The sequence below is a fragment of the Thamnophis elegans genome, chromosome 1 (assembly GCF_009769535.1).
Source record: "Thamnophis elegans isolate rThaEle1 chromosome 1, rThaEle1.pri, whole genome shotgun sequence".
NCBI classification, from domain to species: Eukaryota; Metazoa; Chordata; class Lepidosauria; order Squamata; family Colubridae; genus Thamnophis; species Thamnophis elegans.
In genome coordinates, this window is record NC_045541.1 from 160,099,666 (window position 1) to 160,117,934 (window position 18,269).

General features: G+C 39.0%; 2 protein-coding genes across 2 annotated transcripts; both read right to left on the reverse strand.

Annotated features, from left to right (window-relative positions):
• Nucleotides 1–275: 275 nt before the first annotated feature.
• MGAT2 (alpha-1,6-mannosyl-glycoprotein 2-beta-N-acetylglucosaminyltransferase) lies at nucleotides 276–4,250 on the reverse strand. Its single transcript, XM_032237040.1, is given in 4 exon segments — nucleotides 276–2,963; nucleotides 2,966–3,556; nucleotides 3,559–4,062; nucleotides 4,065–4,250. Coding segments are annotated over 4 exon segments (1,380 nt in total). The 5' UTR covers nucleotides 4,153–4,250; the 3' UTR covers nucleotides 276–2,766.
• Nucleotides 4,251–4,463: 213 nt separating this feature from the next.
• Nucleotides 4,464–16,454, reverse strand: LRR1 (leucine rich repeat protein 1). Its single transcript, XM_032237050.1, is given in 7 exon segments — nucleotides 4,464–6,286; nucleotides 8,339–8,396; nucleotides 8,399–8,626; nucleotides 8,629–8,780; nucleotides 8,782–9,062; nucleotides 10,153–10,251; nucleotides 16,221–16,454. Coding segments are annotated over 7 exon segments (1,245 nt in total). The 5' UTR covers nucleotides 16,395–16,454; the 3' UTR covers nucleotides 4,464–6,033.
• Between the last annotated feature and the right edge of the window lie 1,815 nt (nucleotides 16,455–18,269).

Below are 18,269 nucleotides of genomic sequence, written 5' to 3' on the forward strand. Positions count from 1 at the left end.
TAACATGCAAGATGGTAGTGTGGAGTATATAAGCTGTCACACAACACAATGTGCAGTCCCCTTTGAAAATGCTTTGCTGTATGAACTGGATTAAATCAGTTTCATAAGACCCGTACTTGAGTCTGCAGCTACCTCAAATTCTGCACTTACTGTGAAGCGTACAAAAAGTCAAAGCTATACAGAAATTGAAATTTAAGTGATGGAAGAAAAAGGAACAGAAACTGCTTGTTCTTTCATTTAGTTCAAAGATTTGGATGTGACCAATTTCTTTCTGAATTTCAAAAAGAAATGTAGGCAGTTCATTAAAGCTGTACAGATTTCTCAGGCACCTGATCCGAATTAGATGGCACAAGTTAGGCAAGCATGCAGATTGTGCAAAAATCTGTAAACATCTTGACATAAGTAAACATGTTTTTTTTAATATCCCATTCTTCTGTTTTCTCCAGTTTTCAGCCAAATCGTAAATTATAACTCAATAAACATTCTCCAAAATTAGATGACATTTTACACACAGCCTTTGTTGTTAGAGTGCTTTCAACTGTGTATTTACACAGCTGGAGTGATCTCATGCTATCTAGCATCCTACAGATAGAGAAGAGAATAAAGATTATTAACAATTAATTACTGTCTGGCTTGCAAACTTTTTTAGTCTTTTGGGAGGCCTTTTAATGTCTCAGCCACATTGGGGAAATTCTTCAAGTGGTATGAAAAAGTGGTAACTAGAATGAAACAATTGAAACCAAATGGATTTATTTGTAACATGGCTAGGATTCTGATGCTTTCAGACTGCCAATTTCATTTACTTAAATTTTCAAAGAATTTAAAAGCTTAATTTAAATACATTTGTATTTTGACACAACGATCAGGGGCAGGTTGAGTCTGTTTTGTTAAGTGTAAGTCATATAAGTATAAGTAACGTCATTAAATAGTCATAGGAACACCTACCTATGCAAACAATACGGTAGGTACCTCCATAAAAATGTATTCTTAGATAATACTGTACATATTTGAAATTGTTATCCTTTTGAATATGCAGATCACAACATTAAAACTGTCTTATTGAAATCTAGTTAAACTATCATTATATCCAAAACTACACTACGCAATAACAGAGAAGTGTTCTAAATGTCAACTTAATTAAATTTCCTTACTTAAGCCAACTTCTAATTATGCCCCAGAATTATCCATTAGGTGGAAAATGGCCTTTGGTGCTGTTGAGTGTTTGCTGGAAATTAGCAAGTGACATCGCACAGAGCAAACACTACAAAGTCAAGATTAAAGTTTCCATGAAGTAAATGAACTTTCATCAGTGATTTATGCAGCTCCTAGCTATGCTTAATTTTAATTGGACTGTTCTATTTTGCAGACATTACAAGCCAGAAATTTTAACAAAACTCCCTTCTAAATAAGAATGATTTAAAATAGTTTGCAGTCTTTCATCTATTTAACTTAAAAGTTCTGCCTACATATTCAAATGAAGAGATTTTATAAAATCTAATAAACCTTTCCTTTTGTCTTAAAAAGTATTTATTTCAGAAAGGCAAAAAAACCAATAAGATATGGAAAGCTGTTGTAATTTTTCTGTTAATTCCTCCTACTAACTGGATGTCATTTTTAAAATTGAATTTATCAAAAATATGTTTTTAAGACTAAGCTAATTTGTCCCAATTATTTAGTATAATATATCTTTATTGTCATTGTACTTAAATACAACGAAACTGGTTATCTGGACAAATAATACATTTTGGATTTTATTTTTGTTAAAAACTAAGCATGTATTTTAGGATATTTGTTGGCATAATGAACTTTTATGGTGGGTTGCCTAGAAGAAATTTGAGACAAAGTTTATCGTAGAGCTGAGCATATAGTTTAATTAAATTGTGACTTTTCACAAGCAAGACTTTTTAGGGTATTAAGCCTAACATATTCAGATATTTTAGAATGTTCTAATTATTTTTCTAACATTCAAATTCTAAACTCAATGCTCTCACATTAGGCTACCAAATCTAAAAGTTAAAACTATTTCAATAGGAAGTAAATAATGTATTTTTAAAAAGAGCTGTTTGCATGTCTTATTTTTAGCACTGCAATATGCTCACGTTTCTGCATTGAAAATTTTAATTTGTGATATTTAAATTCAAATAAAATGGATTATATCAAAACATTGAAATTTGTATTACAAAAACATGATTTTTATTTTGGCATACATCAAAAGAAACCAATTTCATTTTTCTCATATAAGCACATAGAAAATAAGATAAATGCTTTTTGCAGGTATTAAGGTATCAAATTTCAAGCAAGCCAGTAAAAGGTTATAGAAATGGAATACTGAGTGAGCAGAGGATCATACTGTAAAACTAAAGGGGGGGTTGGGAGAGTAAATTACAAAACAAACGTAAAACCTAACTTTTGAAAACTCATGGACATTGAATAGCAAAAGACTGACGGGGCCCCCATAGATACAATTGCATCTACAATATTTTTCTTTGTTAAAAACAAGTTTGAAGATGTTGGGACTACCTTATAAAAGGAACTAGATCTGTTGTAAATAAAATCTCTCTTATTTCCAGTAAACAAGTAGACATTTATAGTTTATTTTGAAAATTGCTCCACATAATTATTCAATGTCCAAAATTAGTTACCAAATCACATCTTCTGCAATCATTGCTGTCCATATTAAACTAGAAGCAATTTCCAAGTATCTTATGTTTGCGTATTTAAAAGACTAGTCAGTCCAACAGAGATAAAGACTCAATGTTCCTTCTTTCACTGTAATCTTCGGTAACTTTTACAGAGTTCGTGGTCCCGAATATCACCCCAACCCCCATTTTTTACATGAGGGCTCAAAGGTGTCATTGAGTACCGCTTGCTAATAGTTACGGTTTCAGGAAATAAGTATTGTTGATTGCTATTTAACAGCGAGTCAATTTTGGCACTCTGAACAGAGGGTTGGCAAGATTTTTGTGGTGCATACCACAGTCACCAGTGTGGAAGATTCGGGGGATCTCTGGAACCAGCACCTTCCAGAAATGAGGAAGGCATCCTACAGTCAAATGTTGCAGAGTCCAGTCCCAGTTATAGTCATCATAGGTGCAGAAGGCATCAGTGCAGGCAATCAGTTGTTGGTATGTGTCCCTAGCAAACACCATGCCCATGTTGTGCTCTGTGGACTTCCATGTCTTCAATTCCACCTTGTCAGCCCGGCCGGCAAAGCTGCCACGCACAGTGGCATAAGTGCCCAAGGACAGCAACTGGCACTCAGGGCAGTCACGCTGTCTCAGGGCCCAAAGGCGTTGCAGGACATGGTAGAAATCAGGTGCCAGGTAGTGGTCCTCCTCCAATAAGACCACCAAGCCCGGGTGTTCCCGCAGAGTACGCACCCTCTCCCACACAAAGTGAAGCTTCCACCACCAGTGGTGTTTGGTTTGGGTGAAACTCGACTCACGATAATGGCCAAAGGCATCCGGATAGTGAGCGTTCAGGCAGCCCGAGCGCAGTGCTGCCGCTTGGCCCACGTCGCGTGGGCAATCGCGCGGGTCCGTGCCTGGGAATTCGCCGGGTAGAGCTGCAAGCTGAACGGGAAGAAAATCTGCAGGACGGCGCAGAAATCCACGGAAGCGGCCAGCGCGTTCAACTCGGCGGACCACACGTCGTGGCTGAGCACTAGGAGCACTTTCTCCACGCCGGGCGCGCGTCTCAGCGAGTCCAACAGGATTCGGAGGTGCTCGGCGCGCTCATGCACCTGCACCACCAGCGCAACGGCTACCTCTCCGGAACCGGCGCCGCCAGGTCGCCAGCGCGCCTCGTTGCGAACCGGCTGGTCGAAGTTGAGTCGGTAGACCAGAGACCGGTAGTGCAAGGTGCGATTCAGTCCCGGCGGCGCCTCTTCTTCCCGCGACACCGAAGAAGAATTGGCGTGACGCCCGTTATTTCCTGGAAGGCTGCTGCTGCTGCTAGTAACCGCCGGTGGCAATGGTTGGTCTCCCGGGAGCGGCGGCGGAGACCCGGCTTCTTCCCGTTTGCTGCTGCTGCTGCTGTTGCTGCCGCCAGCGCCAGCCTCGTTGTCCCTCCCCAAAGCACTAAGGCACAGGCGGCGGCGCCCAAGACCAGCAGCAGCGCCACCACTTTGCGCTTGTAGATGCGGAGTCTCATGGTCCGGCAGATTTCCGGTTCTCCTGCGTCCTTCCTCGTCCCTCACTTGCGGCGGCTTCCAGCCGGGCCTGGCGCGGCCCCCTGGCCCTTGGCGCGCATCAGCGGAACAACCGAGCGCCCCGGTGATCCAGGGTGCCCGACTGCTTGGTCCGCCGCCGCCGCGCGCGCATCCTCTCTCCCTCTTTTCCTTTGGCCGGAGACGAAAGAGGCGGCGCGGGCGGAGGAAGGAAAGATCCCAGCGGCTCCGCCCCGGACGCACCAGAGCCGGCCACGCTACCTCCGTCGGGGCTGCAGCAACCCCAGGACCTCCCTCTCCAGGCGCGGCTTCCGGATCCGGACTACCCGCTTCGTTCGTTCGCTGGAGAGGCCGGAATCTGGGCTGAGCAATTTTTCTGTTCGGTTAGAGGCGCTCTTGGAAAAAAGGAGTCGCTTCGCGCTGACGTTCCCGGAATGAATCTGATTGGTATGAGAACAAAAAAAAGCGAATATTCCGCTGTCCAAATTTTCTGGGCTTTTTAACTTTTTTTTTTAAATTGAAGCCATGGAAGAGAATATTTGCAGCTCAGGATTGAACTGTGGGGTTCCTTCGTGCTCTCTGAGCTTGGTTGTTTTCTTGCAGATGGTTACCTAATTGGGTAATGAACCCGCTGCAAAAGAGCCACCAAGGACCCCCAAACTTTCATTGTTTTCGTAAAGTTACAATGGGCAATTTATTCTCTCCAGCCAGTTTTCCTAACTATCCCAACTTGTTCCCCATAGGGTAATGTATAGATAACACCTGAAAGACCAGGTTAGGAACAGATCATGCTAAGAATTGACAATGACGATTAATCAGTTAATCGCATGTACAGTATAGATGTGCTCTGGATTACCAAAGATCTGTGTGAAGAACTTTTTCTAATTTCCTACCTGCTCTTCCTTGAAAAAGCAGGCAACTTGCTCACAATTCATATCTCTTTCCTTGGAAGCTCATCTTTACCCCAAAGCATAACAATGATATTTTACATCAGCTATATCCATGCTGTTTTTAGTACATCGATTATTTTTCTTGCCTAAGGTGGGATTAGAAATCAAATTTCTGGTTTCTAGAATTTTAAAGCATTGAAATTAAATTTTACTTCCTAAAGTAACAAGAGGACTTCTGTATTTTTCTCTGAGGCTGGAAACAAATTTCTAGATTCATGGTATAGCTAAAGCATCATGTTTTATTGTAAGCACAATTTTCATCTGACCTGGTAATAAATATTGTCATGCTGATTTTAAAATTTCAACGGATGCCTGGAAATTATTGCCTACAATGTTATAAAAACACTGTAAATTGTACTTTGTAGTCAATAAATTATTGTATACAAACTAATATATGATCTTTACAGTAAACAACTTTAAAAATGCTACAATTCTGAATCAAAATGTTTGTACATATGATTGGTGTGACAAACTTTCCTTTGATAGACAAATTGCACAAAATATGCATTTATTTTTAAAAATGAATATCAAATACTGTCATGAGTTCAGCACTTCTCATTTTCAAAGAATAGTTTATAAATTAAGATTTTTTTCAAAAATGATTGCAAATTCTGCATTCAAAACACTGCATTTTTGACCCCATCTCTGAAAATTTCTATTTTTACCCTGAAAAACATTACAATGATTTTATAAAAATAGTGCTAAAACAAGAGTAGAAAAGCAATTTTTTCCCAGTTGAGAGGATGTGAGCCCCGGCTATTCCATTCACAGCATTAAACAGGAGTTAGGAACTTGCACCTGGCATCAGGGATAATATCTAACACTTTAAAGTGTTTAAACACTTCGTGCAGTTTTCAGATAATAAAAAGCAAATGTTAGCATTTGCTGAATAAAACTTCTCAGATTATAATCTGATCACCTCACACTTTGCAAATGTTTATCGAGAAACTGAGAATAGCATGTGAGAGAGCAGAAATAGCAAAGAATGGGGGCCTCTGTGCCTCCCATATTATCCACAAGAACAACTGTGTGGGCCACACTGTGCAGATTCATAGTCACTGTTGTTTGAATGAAGCAGGTCACACAAGCCCGTCCACATTGACAAGTTTTTGACATGTGAAGATCATCACAAAGCTGATAAGGAAGAATGTGGCAATCATATGGGATCCTACAAAAAAGAAAATGACATTCATATTAAATAGACTTACTTCCCTAAAACATTAGTAAAATGTGCTATGTGAAGAAGTTATTGGAATGAGGCACAATTTTAAAAAAATGGAAATATATTTTAGATATAATACATTTTTTCTAAAATCCATCTCTCAAGACAGTTTGAACTGAGATGTAGTGATTTAATGTAGGATTATACATTGAGGCACTTTTAGCCAAATTAGTTTACTGATGACCTTGAACAAATAACTTTCTCAAGCCTATCTACCTCATAGGATGATTATTATGGGAGACACAAAAGAATGGAGTGCTATGTATGCTATCTTGATTGAAAAGTGGGAAATTAATACTATGCAACACGTTCATATTTTACTGGTCTAGAAGTATTTTTAGCTAATAGACACATATACTTTACTTAGAGCTTACTAATAAAAGCAAATCATGAGGCTGCCTTAAATGAAGGGGCAGACTAAGAATAGTAAACAATTGAAATTACGATAACACAGGTAGTCTTAACTTACAGCCATTCATTTAGTGACCATTCAAAATAAGGCACTGAAAAAAGTTATTTATGGCCATTGCAGCATCCCCAAGGTCATGTAATCAAGATTCGATGCTTGGCAACTGGTTCATATTTATGATGGTTGGAGAGTCTAGGAGTCATGTGAACACCTTTTGTGACCTGACAATCAACATCAATGGGGAAATCAATTTCAATTAACAACCATGTTACTAACTTAACTGCAAAGATTTACTTAAATGTGTCAAGAAAACCCACTTAACTATCTGCTTAGCAACAGAAATTTTGGGCTCAATCGTGGTTATAAGCCAACCTGTACATAAAATGATACGGAGCTACAACCTTGACAAAGCCCCCATTTGCAATATGGAAATGAACACAGGCCTATCTTGCCACTGCATGAGACACAAATTGCATAATTTGAGAATTTTCAGTGAGGAACTACAATACGAACACTTGTACTGTGCTCATTAACTATCTACATAATTTAGGAAGATTGGTTTTACTGTTTGATTATCATGAATAAATTTTATGAAACAATGAGAGGCATGGTGGCTCAGTGGCTTAATGATATTGGAGAAATGGAATCTTTGCGCCAGCAGTTCGAGCCCTAGCGCTGCATGGCAGGTGAGCTCCCATCACTCATCTCTGCCCCTCCACCCAGCAGTTAGAAAGCATGTTCTATTGTTATAAAGATGTAATGTTACTGGATATTGGGAAAAGCTAATGGAATGCCATTATGTGGTTTTGCTTTAAATCTGGAATATTTATATAAAAGGACGTAAAAACAATTATAGTCAAATGAAGGTTGAGGTATATATATATATATATATATATATATATATATAATATTGATTTAAAATATGATTTGATATGAATTGTAGGTGATGACTGTGGAAGGGATGCACGGAAGTTTTTGTAACCAATCGACACACTTTCTACTTTGTAATGGAAGATGGTTTTGGGGGGGGGGTTGTATGTGTGTCTTGTCTGTTTGTGTTTATTCAAAAATTTAAAAAAATATTTATGAAAAGAAAGCATGTTCTATGTGAATAGACCACATCAGTGGGGAGAAAAGCTGGTGCTTTGTGCATCTGGTCAGATTCCTGCCAACTCCGAAACTGCTACTAATCTGAATTAACATTGTAGTCTCCTGGTAATGCTAACAATATAATATGCTAATAAAGCAGTATGTTAAAATTTACCTTTTCAATCAAATACATATATTATTTCCAATATTCTCGGACTAATATGTTTACCAGAGCACCAGGGTATAAGTCAAGATCTTGCTCTGCGACTCTCTATGTAAAGCATGTATTTGCCTCCCTCAAGGTGCAACTGAACCCACTCCGTAGCCCTTGTAGCCCATAGCAAGCAAACCAGATGATTTACATACAAACCAATGAACACTTTGCCATTAAAAAAAAAAAATACCCATCACCTTTCTCAGGATTCCTCTTGCCAATTAAAATGTTAAATTAGGAAATTGATTTTTTTTAAAAAAATTAAAATAGAGCCTGCCCCCTTTACCTGTAATTGATGGTTGCCCTTGCAGAATATTCTAGTAAAGTCAATGGTATTTTTAAGTGATATCAGGAACAAGTGGCTTCGGCTGCTCAAAAGGATTGCCAAATAAATCCAGGCTCTCAAGTGAGAGTTTAGCAAACTCACTGGGCAAAAATGGGAGTTTATTACGAGCCACAGATAAGAAGCGGAGATGCGACAGTTGACCAATCTTGAATGGCAATCTAATCAAATTATTATCATCTAACTTCAATTGTATGAGTTTCTGCAAGTAGCAAAACTGTGCAGGCAGCGCTTGATTTTATTCTGGCTGAGATCCAGAGACTGAAGTGATTTTTTGAGAGTGGAGTTGCATAGAGCCACGTTGAATGACTCCAAGTGATTGTCCTGTAGGTTGAGCTCCTGGAGGCAAACAAGGTCCCCAATAGTTGCTGGCAGCTGTTTAACTATTGTGGCTCAAGTCCAGTTTCCGAAGGCTTCTCAGGCAAAGCATACGCATATCTATACGAGCTAATTTGCAATAGGACGCTTGGAGATACTCCAGAGAGTATGGAAAATTTCGAGTTAAAGGATAATCCTTTTTTGATGTTATGCTCATCTTGGTTTTTGGTTTTTCAACTTCAGAGGCCTTTGGTGACACCAGCTTAGAAAGTGGTAAAGTTTCCTCTTTGATGCCTCGATGAGCCAATTTCACTGCATAAAGGAAAGTCCTCAGCTCACTGACATTTGCCTGCGAGGAAAATGGTGCACAAAACAACTATATAATTCACTTGGGTTTGGGTTTCTTTAGGAGGAGAAGTTCTAATTTTCTAAATTATGAAATAAATGCACTGAGGCAGCAAGAAGTTATTCCCATTCTTGGAAAGCAAAAGAGAAAACACAGCAGTTTGTATGGCATTATTATTTGATTACAATTATCAGTGTTGTCACCATAGCTTGAAAAAAGCAAGACGATCTCATCACATATATTTATACAACCCCCCCCCCGAACATCTGTTCAAAGGCATGGTCATCATTGTTTCAGCTTTTATTATACTTGGATTTCCTAAATGCTTTTGTATACACTCATTAAACATATTGAAAACATTAAAAGTATAATTGTTTTTTATTTATATTTTACCTGTCAAAAACAAGTCAAATAAAACAGCAGCAAATATAACTACTAGTGAAAGATACTATACACTTTAATTTGCTCATTACTTTCAAACATACACACACACATAACCCTGGTATGCCCCAATTATGGGAGGAAGCTAACTGCTTCCATTCTCTGACAATCGGCTCGTCACAAGAGTCCATCACGACAGAAACCCAATATTTTTACTGTTGCCTTTGTTATATTTGTGTTTTATTTGTGCTGATAAATTAAAGGGAGACTAGTATAGATCTATTTCAAGCTATTTAGCTCTCATCAGCTAGCCGTACCCTTACTGGGATTCGAACCTGGGCTATATTACATATTAGATCTATACCAGTCTCCCTTTATTTATCAGCACAAAAAACACACACACACACTATATATATGTATGTATGTATGTATGTATGTATGTATGTGTATATATATATATAATGTTGTATTTGTGCTGATAAATAAATAAAGTGTCAGAAAATTTATTAATGAAGTTTTTTTCTTGCTGCCTCCAAACTATTGTATATAAACTTCAACTGTGGTTATTCTACTTTAAAATTCTTGAACATCCCTCCTCCTCATCCTCTACCTGCTCCTCCAATTCAAATGGAACTGCCAAAATACCTCCGAGTTTTTTTTAATTTTAAAGATATGTCACTTAGTTTATTGGCCTGTAGAGTTGATTTCATACCTTGCTAAGACAAATATCCACAGCTGGTTCTTTTAGCCGTACGGTAGCTTTTCCTTCATCCACGAACTTGGTAAAAAGCTGATCTATGTTTTCTTTCAACTGTTTTTAAAGAAACAAATTGTAGAACCATAAACAAGTAATCTATGCTGAATTTTAAGACTGTGTCTTCATAGGACCAGATGTTGAGACCAAGAAAAGAGAACAGTTTCACAATCATCTTCATTATTCAAATGATTTTTTAACTATATAGCCAAATAAATCACCAACAATATTGGTGGAAGTCTGATACAGTGCAGAATCCCCATCTTAAATATTTTAAATGTGCAAAATCTTATAATAAATATTAAAGATGTTCGTAATCTTACATCTCATTGTATCTAATCTAGAGTTTTCAAACTGTGTTTTGCAGAACCCTAGATTTCAGAGAAAAAGCTTGGTGGTTTTAAGGCCAAAAATATATTTAAAAAGTTCACCTAAACACCCTCAGAAGCCTATAACATTTTTCTATGGAGAAGTAATCACATCCAACTCATTGATTTTCTTGTTTAAAACATTAACATCCAGGGTGGATAAAAATTGATGATTTTTAAAAAATCAGATTTTTAAATTTTAAATTGTTTTTTTTAATCAAATTTACATTCATAAAGTGCTTTTGGAGTAAAATGTATCTAAATATAGTTTTCTATGTAAGATACATTAATAGTTTAGTTTATTCAGTATGAAACTGAGCTTAGTTATGTAGCATGAGGCTATATTCTGCAATATTGGGACTGTTAGTGAGTCAACAGCAGGTCAGAAGAGGGGGACAGAGATGACAGTTGCTCTTTAAAAATGATTTAAATCAAGTTGATTTAAATCAAGCCTTTTTACTAGTGATTTAAATCAAGTTGATTTAAATCAAATCCACCCTGTTAACATCCCAAGTGATTGTAAAATTTTTTTAATACATATTGTAAAATTTAAAGAACTTTAAATAAATTACAAGTATATTTTATTGCTAATTTTCTATCACTAGACTAGAGCCTTGGTTAGTCTTTCTCAGGTTTTTTTTAATCCAACAAGTTTCACAACCTGAAAAATGCAAGCTTTTTAATCCCAATATTAAATATTTTTTTATTTTCAAACACAAAACATATAACATAAAAACCTCTTCAACTACTACAGTGTGCGATTGGTCAAGTTTTCAAGGTCTTTCTGCATTCTTTCCATAGTCATCACTTAAGTTTTATCAACACATATTGTCAATCAAATATTTTGTATACATTATTATTATACTTCATTTGTTTATCACTATTGTTTCTCCATTTTAAACAAGGTATTCTAAATATGTATTCATTTATATTATGATTCATTATATAATCTTCAATATATCCAATAATAAAGAATTTTTTATATCCTATTCTAAATCATTCTATTATTTTAGCATTGATAACATTCTCAAATAATTTTCAATTCCATGTTTTTACCATTATTAGTATCATCAATCTAATATACATGTATACAAATTGTTATAATTGTTAAGCATCCATTAAGCATAGCTATTACATCCTTTTTATATGAGGCATACTAAATTTGAAGTAAATTTATATTATGGCGTTTCATTATCATCCTGAAATTATCCAATGATATTACATCTTTTTCTATTCTATGTAGAATTATTTATCTTTCATAAAAAGGCTTTTCAACATCATCTCCATCATTCTCACTTAGTTTGTATAAAATTTAATATCAATCTAGTATATATAAATGCTTTATTATCACTATTGATCATTTATTTGACTATAGCTATTATTACTTTGTCTTATACATACCATGTTTCCCTGATAATACGACCTGTCCTGAAACTAACGCCTTGCCACATTTTTCATGTGGGCAAAAATATAAGCCCACCCCCGAAAATAGGCCCCCTGGACAACCGCCCCTTCCGGCCAGGCAGAGTACCACGCTCACTGACCTAGCGGTATCCCGCAGGTGGCAAGCCACAGGAGCCAGGGGCGGGGAAGGCACTCACGTTGCTTGCTGCTTTCGGGGTACCGCTAGGTTGGGGAGTGGTGTTCTGCCTGGCCGGAGGGGGGAGTTATCCAGGAGGTTCCCTGCAGGGCCAGGGCGCCGCTGCAGCTGAGCATAGTTCTCCGGCTTTCAAACTCCAAACTCGGCTGCTGAGTCTTCCAGCAGCGGCTGCTATAGGAGTGCGCTCTATGGTTGTAGGCTGGCTGCTGGAAGACTCTCTGTCCGGAAGACTCTCTGTCCGGCAGCCAGCCACAACCATAGAGCGCACGCCTAGAGCGGCCGCTGCTGGAAGACTCGGCAGCCGAGTTTTGGAGTTTGGAAGCCGGAAAAGAAGTTATGCTCGGAGCGTGGCGGCGGCGCCCTGGCGCTGCAGGGAGAGCTGGGCCAGGGCATGGTGAGGCTGGGAGGCATGCTTGCTGGGGGCAGAACAGACGCTCGCACAACCCCATTCTCCAGCCAGGCAGACCTCCATGCACTGACCTAGGGGGTATCCCGATGTGCCAAGCCATGGGAGCTGGGGAGTGGACAGAGCGCCATGTGCCTTGCCGCCTTAGGGATACCCCCTAGGTTAGTGAATGGCGCTCTGCCCAGCTGGAGTGGGGGTTTTGCCAGGCGGCTGCTCATGGCGTGGTCACTGCCATGGTTGCTTCGCCCCTGAGGCTGTGCCCAGCTCTTCGGGAGCCAGTTTGCAAGGGAGCAGCTGCCCAAGCAACCCCAAAACAATAAGCCCTCCCCCTATAATAAGCCCAAGGCCCATATTTTGTGGGGCAAAAGAAAAATAAGACCCTGTCTTATTTTTGGCGAAACACAGAAGTACTCAAGTTTAACTACATTTAACTAAATTTTATTGTAACATTTCATTTCATCATCCTGTATCCTTCCAGAAATAGTGCAGTCCAATATCTATGCATTTGTAGAATCTGTATCCTAAGTGTTTTTCTTGATAAGTCTTATGTGAACTTCTCTTGACAACTTGTTGTTCATTGCATATCTTATAAGGATCCGAAACCCATCATCTATTCCTTTCATCAGCTTGACTTTTTGTTATCACTGGTGCTTTTGTCGAAATTTACTCTCGTTTTCTGCAAAATTTTCTCCCACTTTCTTCATTTATGTTTGACATCTGAGATAGAGTACCAGTTCATCGTTCTCTCCTTTCCGTATTTCACACTTATCATTTCCCTCTGCACTCGATTTGTTGTCAGTGTCAACAATTTTCTTATCACTTTCATATGGTCTGTGATTTTTTGAATTCTGTCCTCAAATTTCATCGTTGTTTTATAAGTATTCTTAACTCTTCCCTCCGTACTTTCTGTATGTTGATCTATAACCTTAAGTCTCTTTTCAATTCTCTCTGTGATTATTAAGACTTTTTGAATTTCTAACATATTTCTTTGCAATGTTAGTTCCTTTTCTTCTTCCTATTGAGCCATTTTTCCAAATTATAAACACTGCCACTAAAACATCCAAGGCTTTTGCTAGGTTTAAACAAAGCCAACATCTTTGTAATATCAGATGTTGTCAAGCCTCTAGCCTCTAGATGGCAGTGTTACAGCTTTTCACTCTGTTTTTGCTCTCTTTTTTAAACTTCAAATTCCGGAAGAGAAAAAAATTGTTTAAAGTTACAATCCGGCCGAAGCCTTGCGAGGAAGAGGTTTTTAATCCATGGATACAAAAATGGGAAAAGTATAGAGGAAGAAGGAAAAAAAGACCAGTCCAGTTTAAAAGTAAGAGGCATTTGTAAAAAGTCCATCCATAGAAAACAAAAAAATTAAAGTGGAAAAGATAACACGATAGTTTTAAACCAGGGTTAATTCGCCACTTGTTTCCTATAGCAATAGCAGTTAGACTTATATACTGGTTCATAGGGCTTTCAGCCCTCTCTAAGTGGTTTACAGAGTCAGCATATCGCCCCCACAATCTGGTCCTCATTTTACCCACCTCGGAAGGATGGAAGTCTGAGTCAACCCTGAGCCAGTAAGATTTGAACCGCTGAACTGCTGATAGCAGTCAGCTGAAGTGGCCTGCAGTACTGCACTCTACCCACTGCCGCCACCTTGGCTCTCCTTCTGTCTTCAATTTTATTTTAACTCTTAAGTCTTTTGGGTTTCTCTTCGCTAATAATAAAGATTTTTTCTCACCATTTTGACACACTGTCTCTCCTATTCTGCTTCTGTTTTAGGGGCTTGTCCCCAACCTTCTGCAGCCATTTTGGCTGCTTCTCTTGTAGCCGGCAAAAGAGCTTTCCCTGGATCAATCAGAGGCTTTGCGATGCCCCTGAGATCAGCAGGACATATCCTTCTCTATCACCATTCCTTCAGAACAATTTAGATTCAAAAGGATCGTCCAGGAAAAAGATATCAACAGCAATTCTGGAGCCCCAAGATTGCATGTTGTGTCGTACCAACATCAAGCCCCGCCTCCCAATAGTATTACACTTTTGAAACCTTATTTATTATATGCGACTAAATCAAAACTTGTTTTATTATTGATACTTTGTGGTTTGAAATCTGTACAAGAATTCCTGTTTGACAATGTTCTTGAAAATTGATAAATGCAATCTGGTCTTGATTTCTCATAGTTTTTGCAACTTCTTTACTCTTTTCTGGATTGAGTACAGTTTACCATGTTTCATTGCAATACGCAGTGCATCCATTCTACATATAATAAACCTACAGGACATTAGTCACTTAGGGGTATACTCACTTTTGTTGCCAGCAGTTTAGACATTAATGGCTGTGTGTTGCATTATTTGAGGGAACAGCACATTTACACTGTTATACAAGCTGTATACTCACTACCTAAACATTGTAGCCAAATGTCATTTCTTCAGTGTTGTCACATGAAAAGATATACTTAAATATTTACAAAATATGAGGGGGTGTACTCACTTCTGTGATATACTGTAATGAGATTAACTCTCTTCTATATTCATCCATCTGTGATCTCATCTCAGATCTCCTGACAATACTTGCTGCTAACAGTTTATTTTGTTCTCTTTAGAGTCATGATCACCATCTCCTAGCTCTTGCTTTCGTGGTTGGTTAGTGTATAAATTTTTAAGACTATCTGCTTCTGTAGGAAGTGTACTCTCCAATAGGACATATTCTGGCTATTTGTGTTGGCTCATGGGGGCCCAGGGAAGAGAGCTTTTTCTCCTGTAGTATCTGCTTTGTCAAACATTATTCCAACTGAGATTAGGTTAGTCCTTATCCTTGCCTTTTGCAAGACCTTTAAAACCTTGGCTTGTTTCTGAGCCTGGAGGGCCCTGGAAGAGTGATAAAGCCCACTGGCTTTGCTGATGGTTGATGCCCAGGGGCTATGTGCTTTTAATTTATATTATGAATTTTATTTCCAGCTGGTGACTGTAATAAACTGCTGTTCTACATATTTCTTTTACCTTGTTTTTACAACTTGTTTTAAAAATAGGATCATGTTCGTGAGGTGGGTGGCTATATAAATCGAATAAATGAAGATGCTGGTTTAGAAACCAGTAAATGAATTCTGTCTTACTTAAGCATGAAAAACAGGCTAGGTAACTGTGGCCCAGTCACTCTCTCACAGCCCACTCATCTCACAGGGTTGCTGTGTTATGGTTAGAAAAGGGAAGAGTGTGTTGTTATGTTCTCTGTCTTTAACTGTATATAAACAAAAGATGGGACAAAATAACAAATAGATAGGTGGGTGATAGCTAGCTGGATGGATGGTAGATGCTAGCTAGCTAACTAGCTTGCTGGATGAATAGATAGATGATAGATAAGATAGATAGATAAGATAGATAGATAGATAGATAGATAGATAGATAGATAGATAGATAGATAGATAGATAGATAGATAGATAGATAGATAGATGCAAGTAGCAGCTGAATAAGCTATCAGCAAGAAAAGATTGTGAATTATTGCTAACGTTTCTTAAGAGGGATCAAACTCAAACAAAATACCTACGGGCATTAAAAGGACCGTGCAGACTTCGGATTAGGCATGGAGGATCCAAGACCGAGGAAAGAGCAAGAGACACCGACTCCCCCCACCCCACTTCCCTCTCCGCGGTTCCTCACCTGGTATTTGGCTCCAGGGGCGGTGGCGGGCAGTGCTGACCAGAAGGCAGAGTCTCCGTCTCCTCCGGTTGGCTTCCCCAGGGCGAGCAGAGCCCTGGCAGCGCGTCCCGGGGCGCGTATCCCCGCTGAGGGCAGCAGGCGACTCACCACCACCACGTCGCACGGGAGGCGCATTTCGACGAGCTCCGCCACAAGCGCCGCACCAACTCTTTCAAAACAGACCGGCTGAGAGGAAGGCGCTTCCCGCCACCTGCGCGCGCAACCCTCGGAGGAGGAGGCGGGGCCTTTCTTCTTCCATCTCTTCCACGCTTGCGCGTCTCTGCGGCCGGTTTCTTTTAGTGTCGCGGCTCTGCGCCGACGCATTCTGAATGCGAGGGGGTTTTTTTTCTCCTCCTTTTTTAAAAAACTGTGCTGGGAGTATTGTGGTTCTTTATCGTCAAGTCGACGTCGACTCACGGCGGCCTTGTGAAGAATTGGCCTGAACTGAGTTCGTTCTTCAGTTCAGGGGCTATTGCGTAATTCTTATCTTACGCAAACGGCGTTAAATTGGGGAAGTGTAACATGGATTGATATCACTAGAATTAAATAAGAAAAAAATGACAGGCAGTTGAAGTAAACGCCATAGCATAGCCAGGACCCGCTTTCCTTGCATTGATGTTGTTTATCAATACAGTATTTGGTTCAATACAATATTGGGTGCAATTACGTTTCTAATAAACGTTGGTCTGTGATGTATGTGCCCTAGTTGAATGATCTGTTATGTTTTCCTGATTTAACATTGCATTATATTCTGAAGGGTCTACAAACCCTTTGTATTGTTCCAATTAAGGAAGATCAAGACTTACCTTACAGACTCCTCAATTGCTTTCTTTTTTTAAAAAAAAATTACTTTTATTCAACATTTTTAAACATTAAAATCACAATTACACAATAAATAAAATCACAATTGTTTTCTTAAGCATACAGCCTGTCACTAAATTATTTCCCTACAATATACTGCATTCAAAATCAATTAATATCCTACCAAAAATAAAATATGGTAAATCAAGCCCTATTGGATTGTCCCTAATTGTTTCTAATTCTGATAAGAGAGAAAGAACTGCCCAAGCAGCTAATATTTTTATAGGTATAAATATAGCAGAAACTCATTATTGTTACTGGGATTCAGAATTGGATTGTTCTGATTGGGTTATTTCCCCTAATTCATGCAGAGTTGGATATGCATTTACAGTGAGAACTATGTTATCCAATTCATTATAGCTGAAAATAGTAAAACTAAGAGATGTGGACTCCAATTTCCAGAATTCCCCAGACAGCAATTTTAGTTCTTACTTTAATAAGATACCGGTATTAGTTTCTGAAATAGTTGAAGGTATTTATAATTTTCAGCTCCTTTTTTTAAAGGGCAAACAATTGTCCTTTTTTTTTTTTTTAAATACAAGTGTCCCCCAGCCATTTAAGAGAGATGGAAAACAGCAATAACCAACTGTTCAGCTTTCCAGTGCTTTGTGTCTTTATTGAGTCGGGAATCTGGATCAATCTGATTATTTTGAGTCAAAAAAGAACCTGCAACAGTGCTTTTGTAGAGGAGCTGCTTGGAGTTTTTCTGGAAGCCTCCTTTATAGTGAGCCTCACATTTTGCATGGTGCTGACATTTGGCATATAAAGGCACGCATGATCCCTGATAGGGCTTAGCAGTTTAGTTTCTCAATATTTTTCAGCCATTAGACTAGAGCATATCAATGTGACTAACTTTCAAGAATGGGAAACTTGTGAGAAATGGATTGAATATGGACTTCAGTTGATTCACTTCCATATAAGCCTGTGTTGGCAAACCTTTTAGGCACAGAGTGCCAAAACCTGGAGGTTCGTGCGTGTGCGCATGCAGGGGCATATGAGCACCAGAACACTGGAATCCCAATGAACAACTGGCTGGTGCACACGCACGCCTTGGAAGCCCAACGACCAGCTGGCTGATCTGGGGCAACAGCGCACGTACCCACAGAGAGGCTCTGCATGCTACCTCTGGCATGCATGCCATAGGTTTTC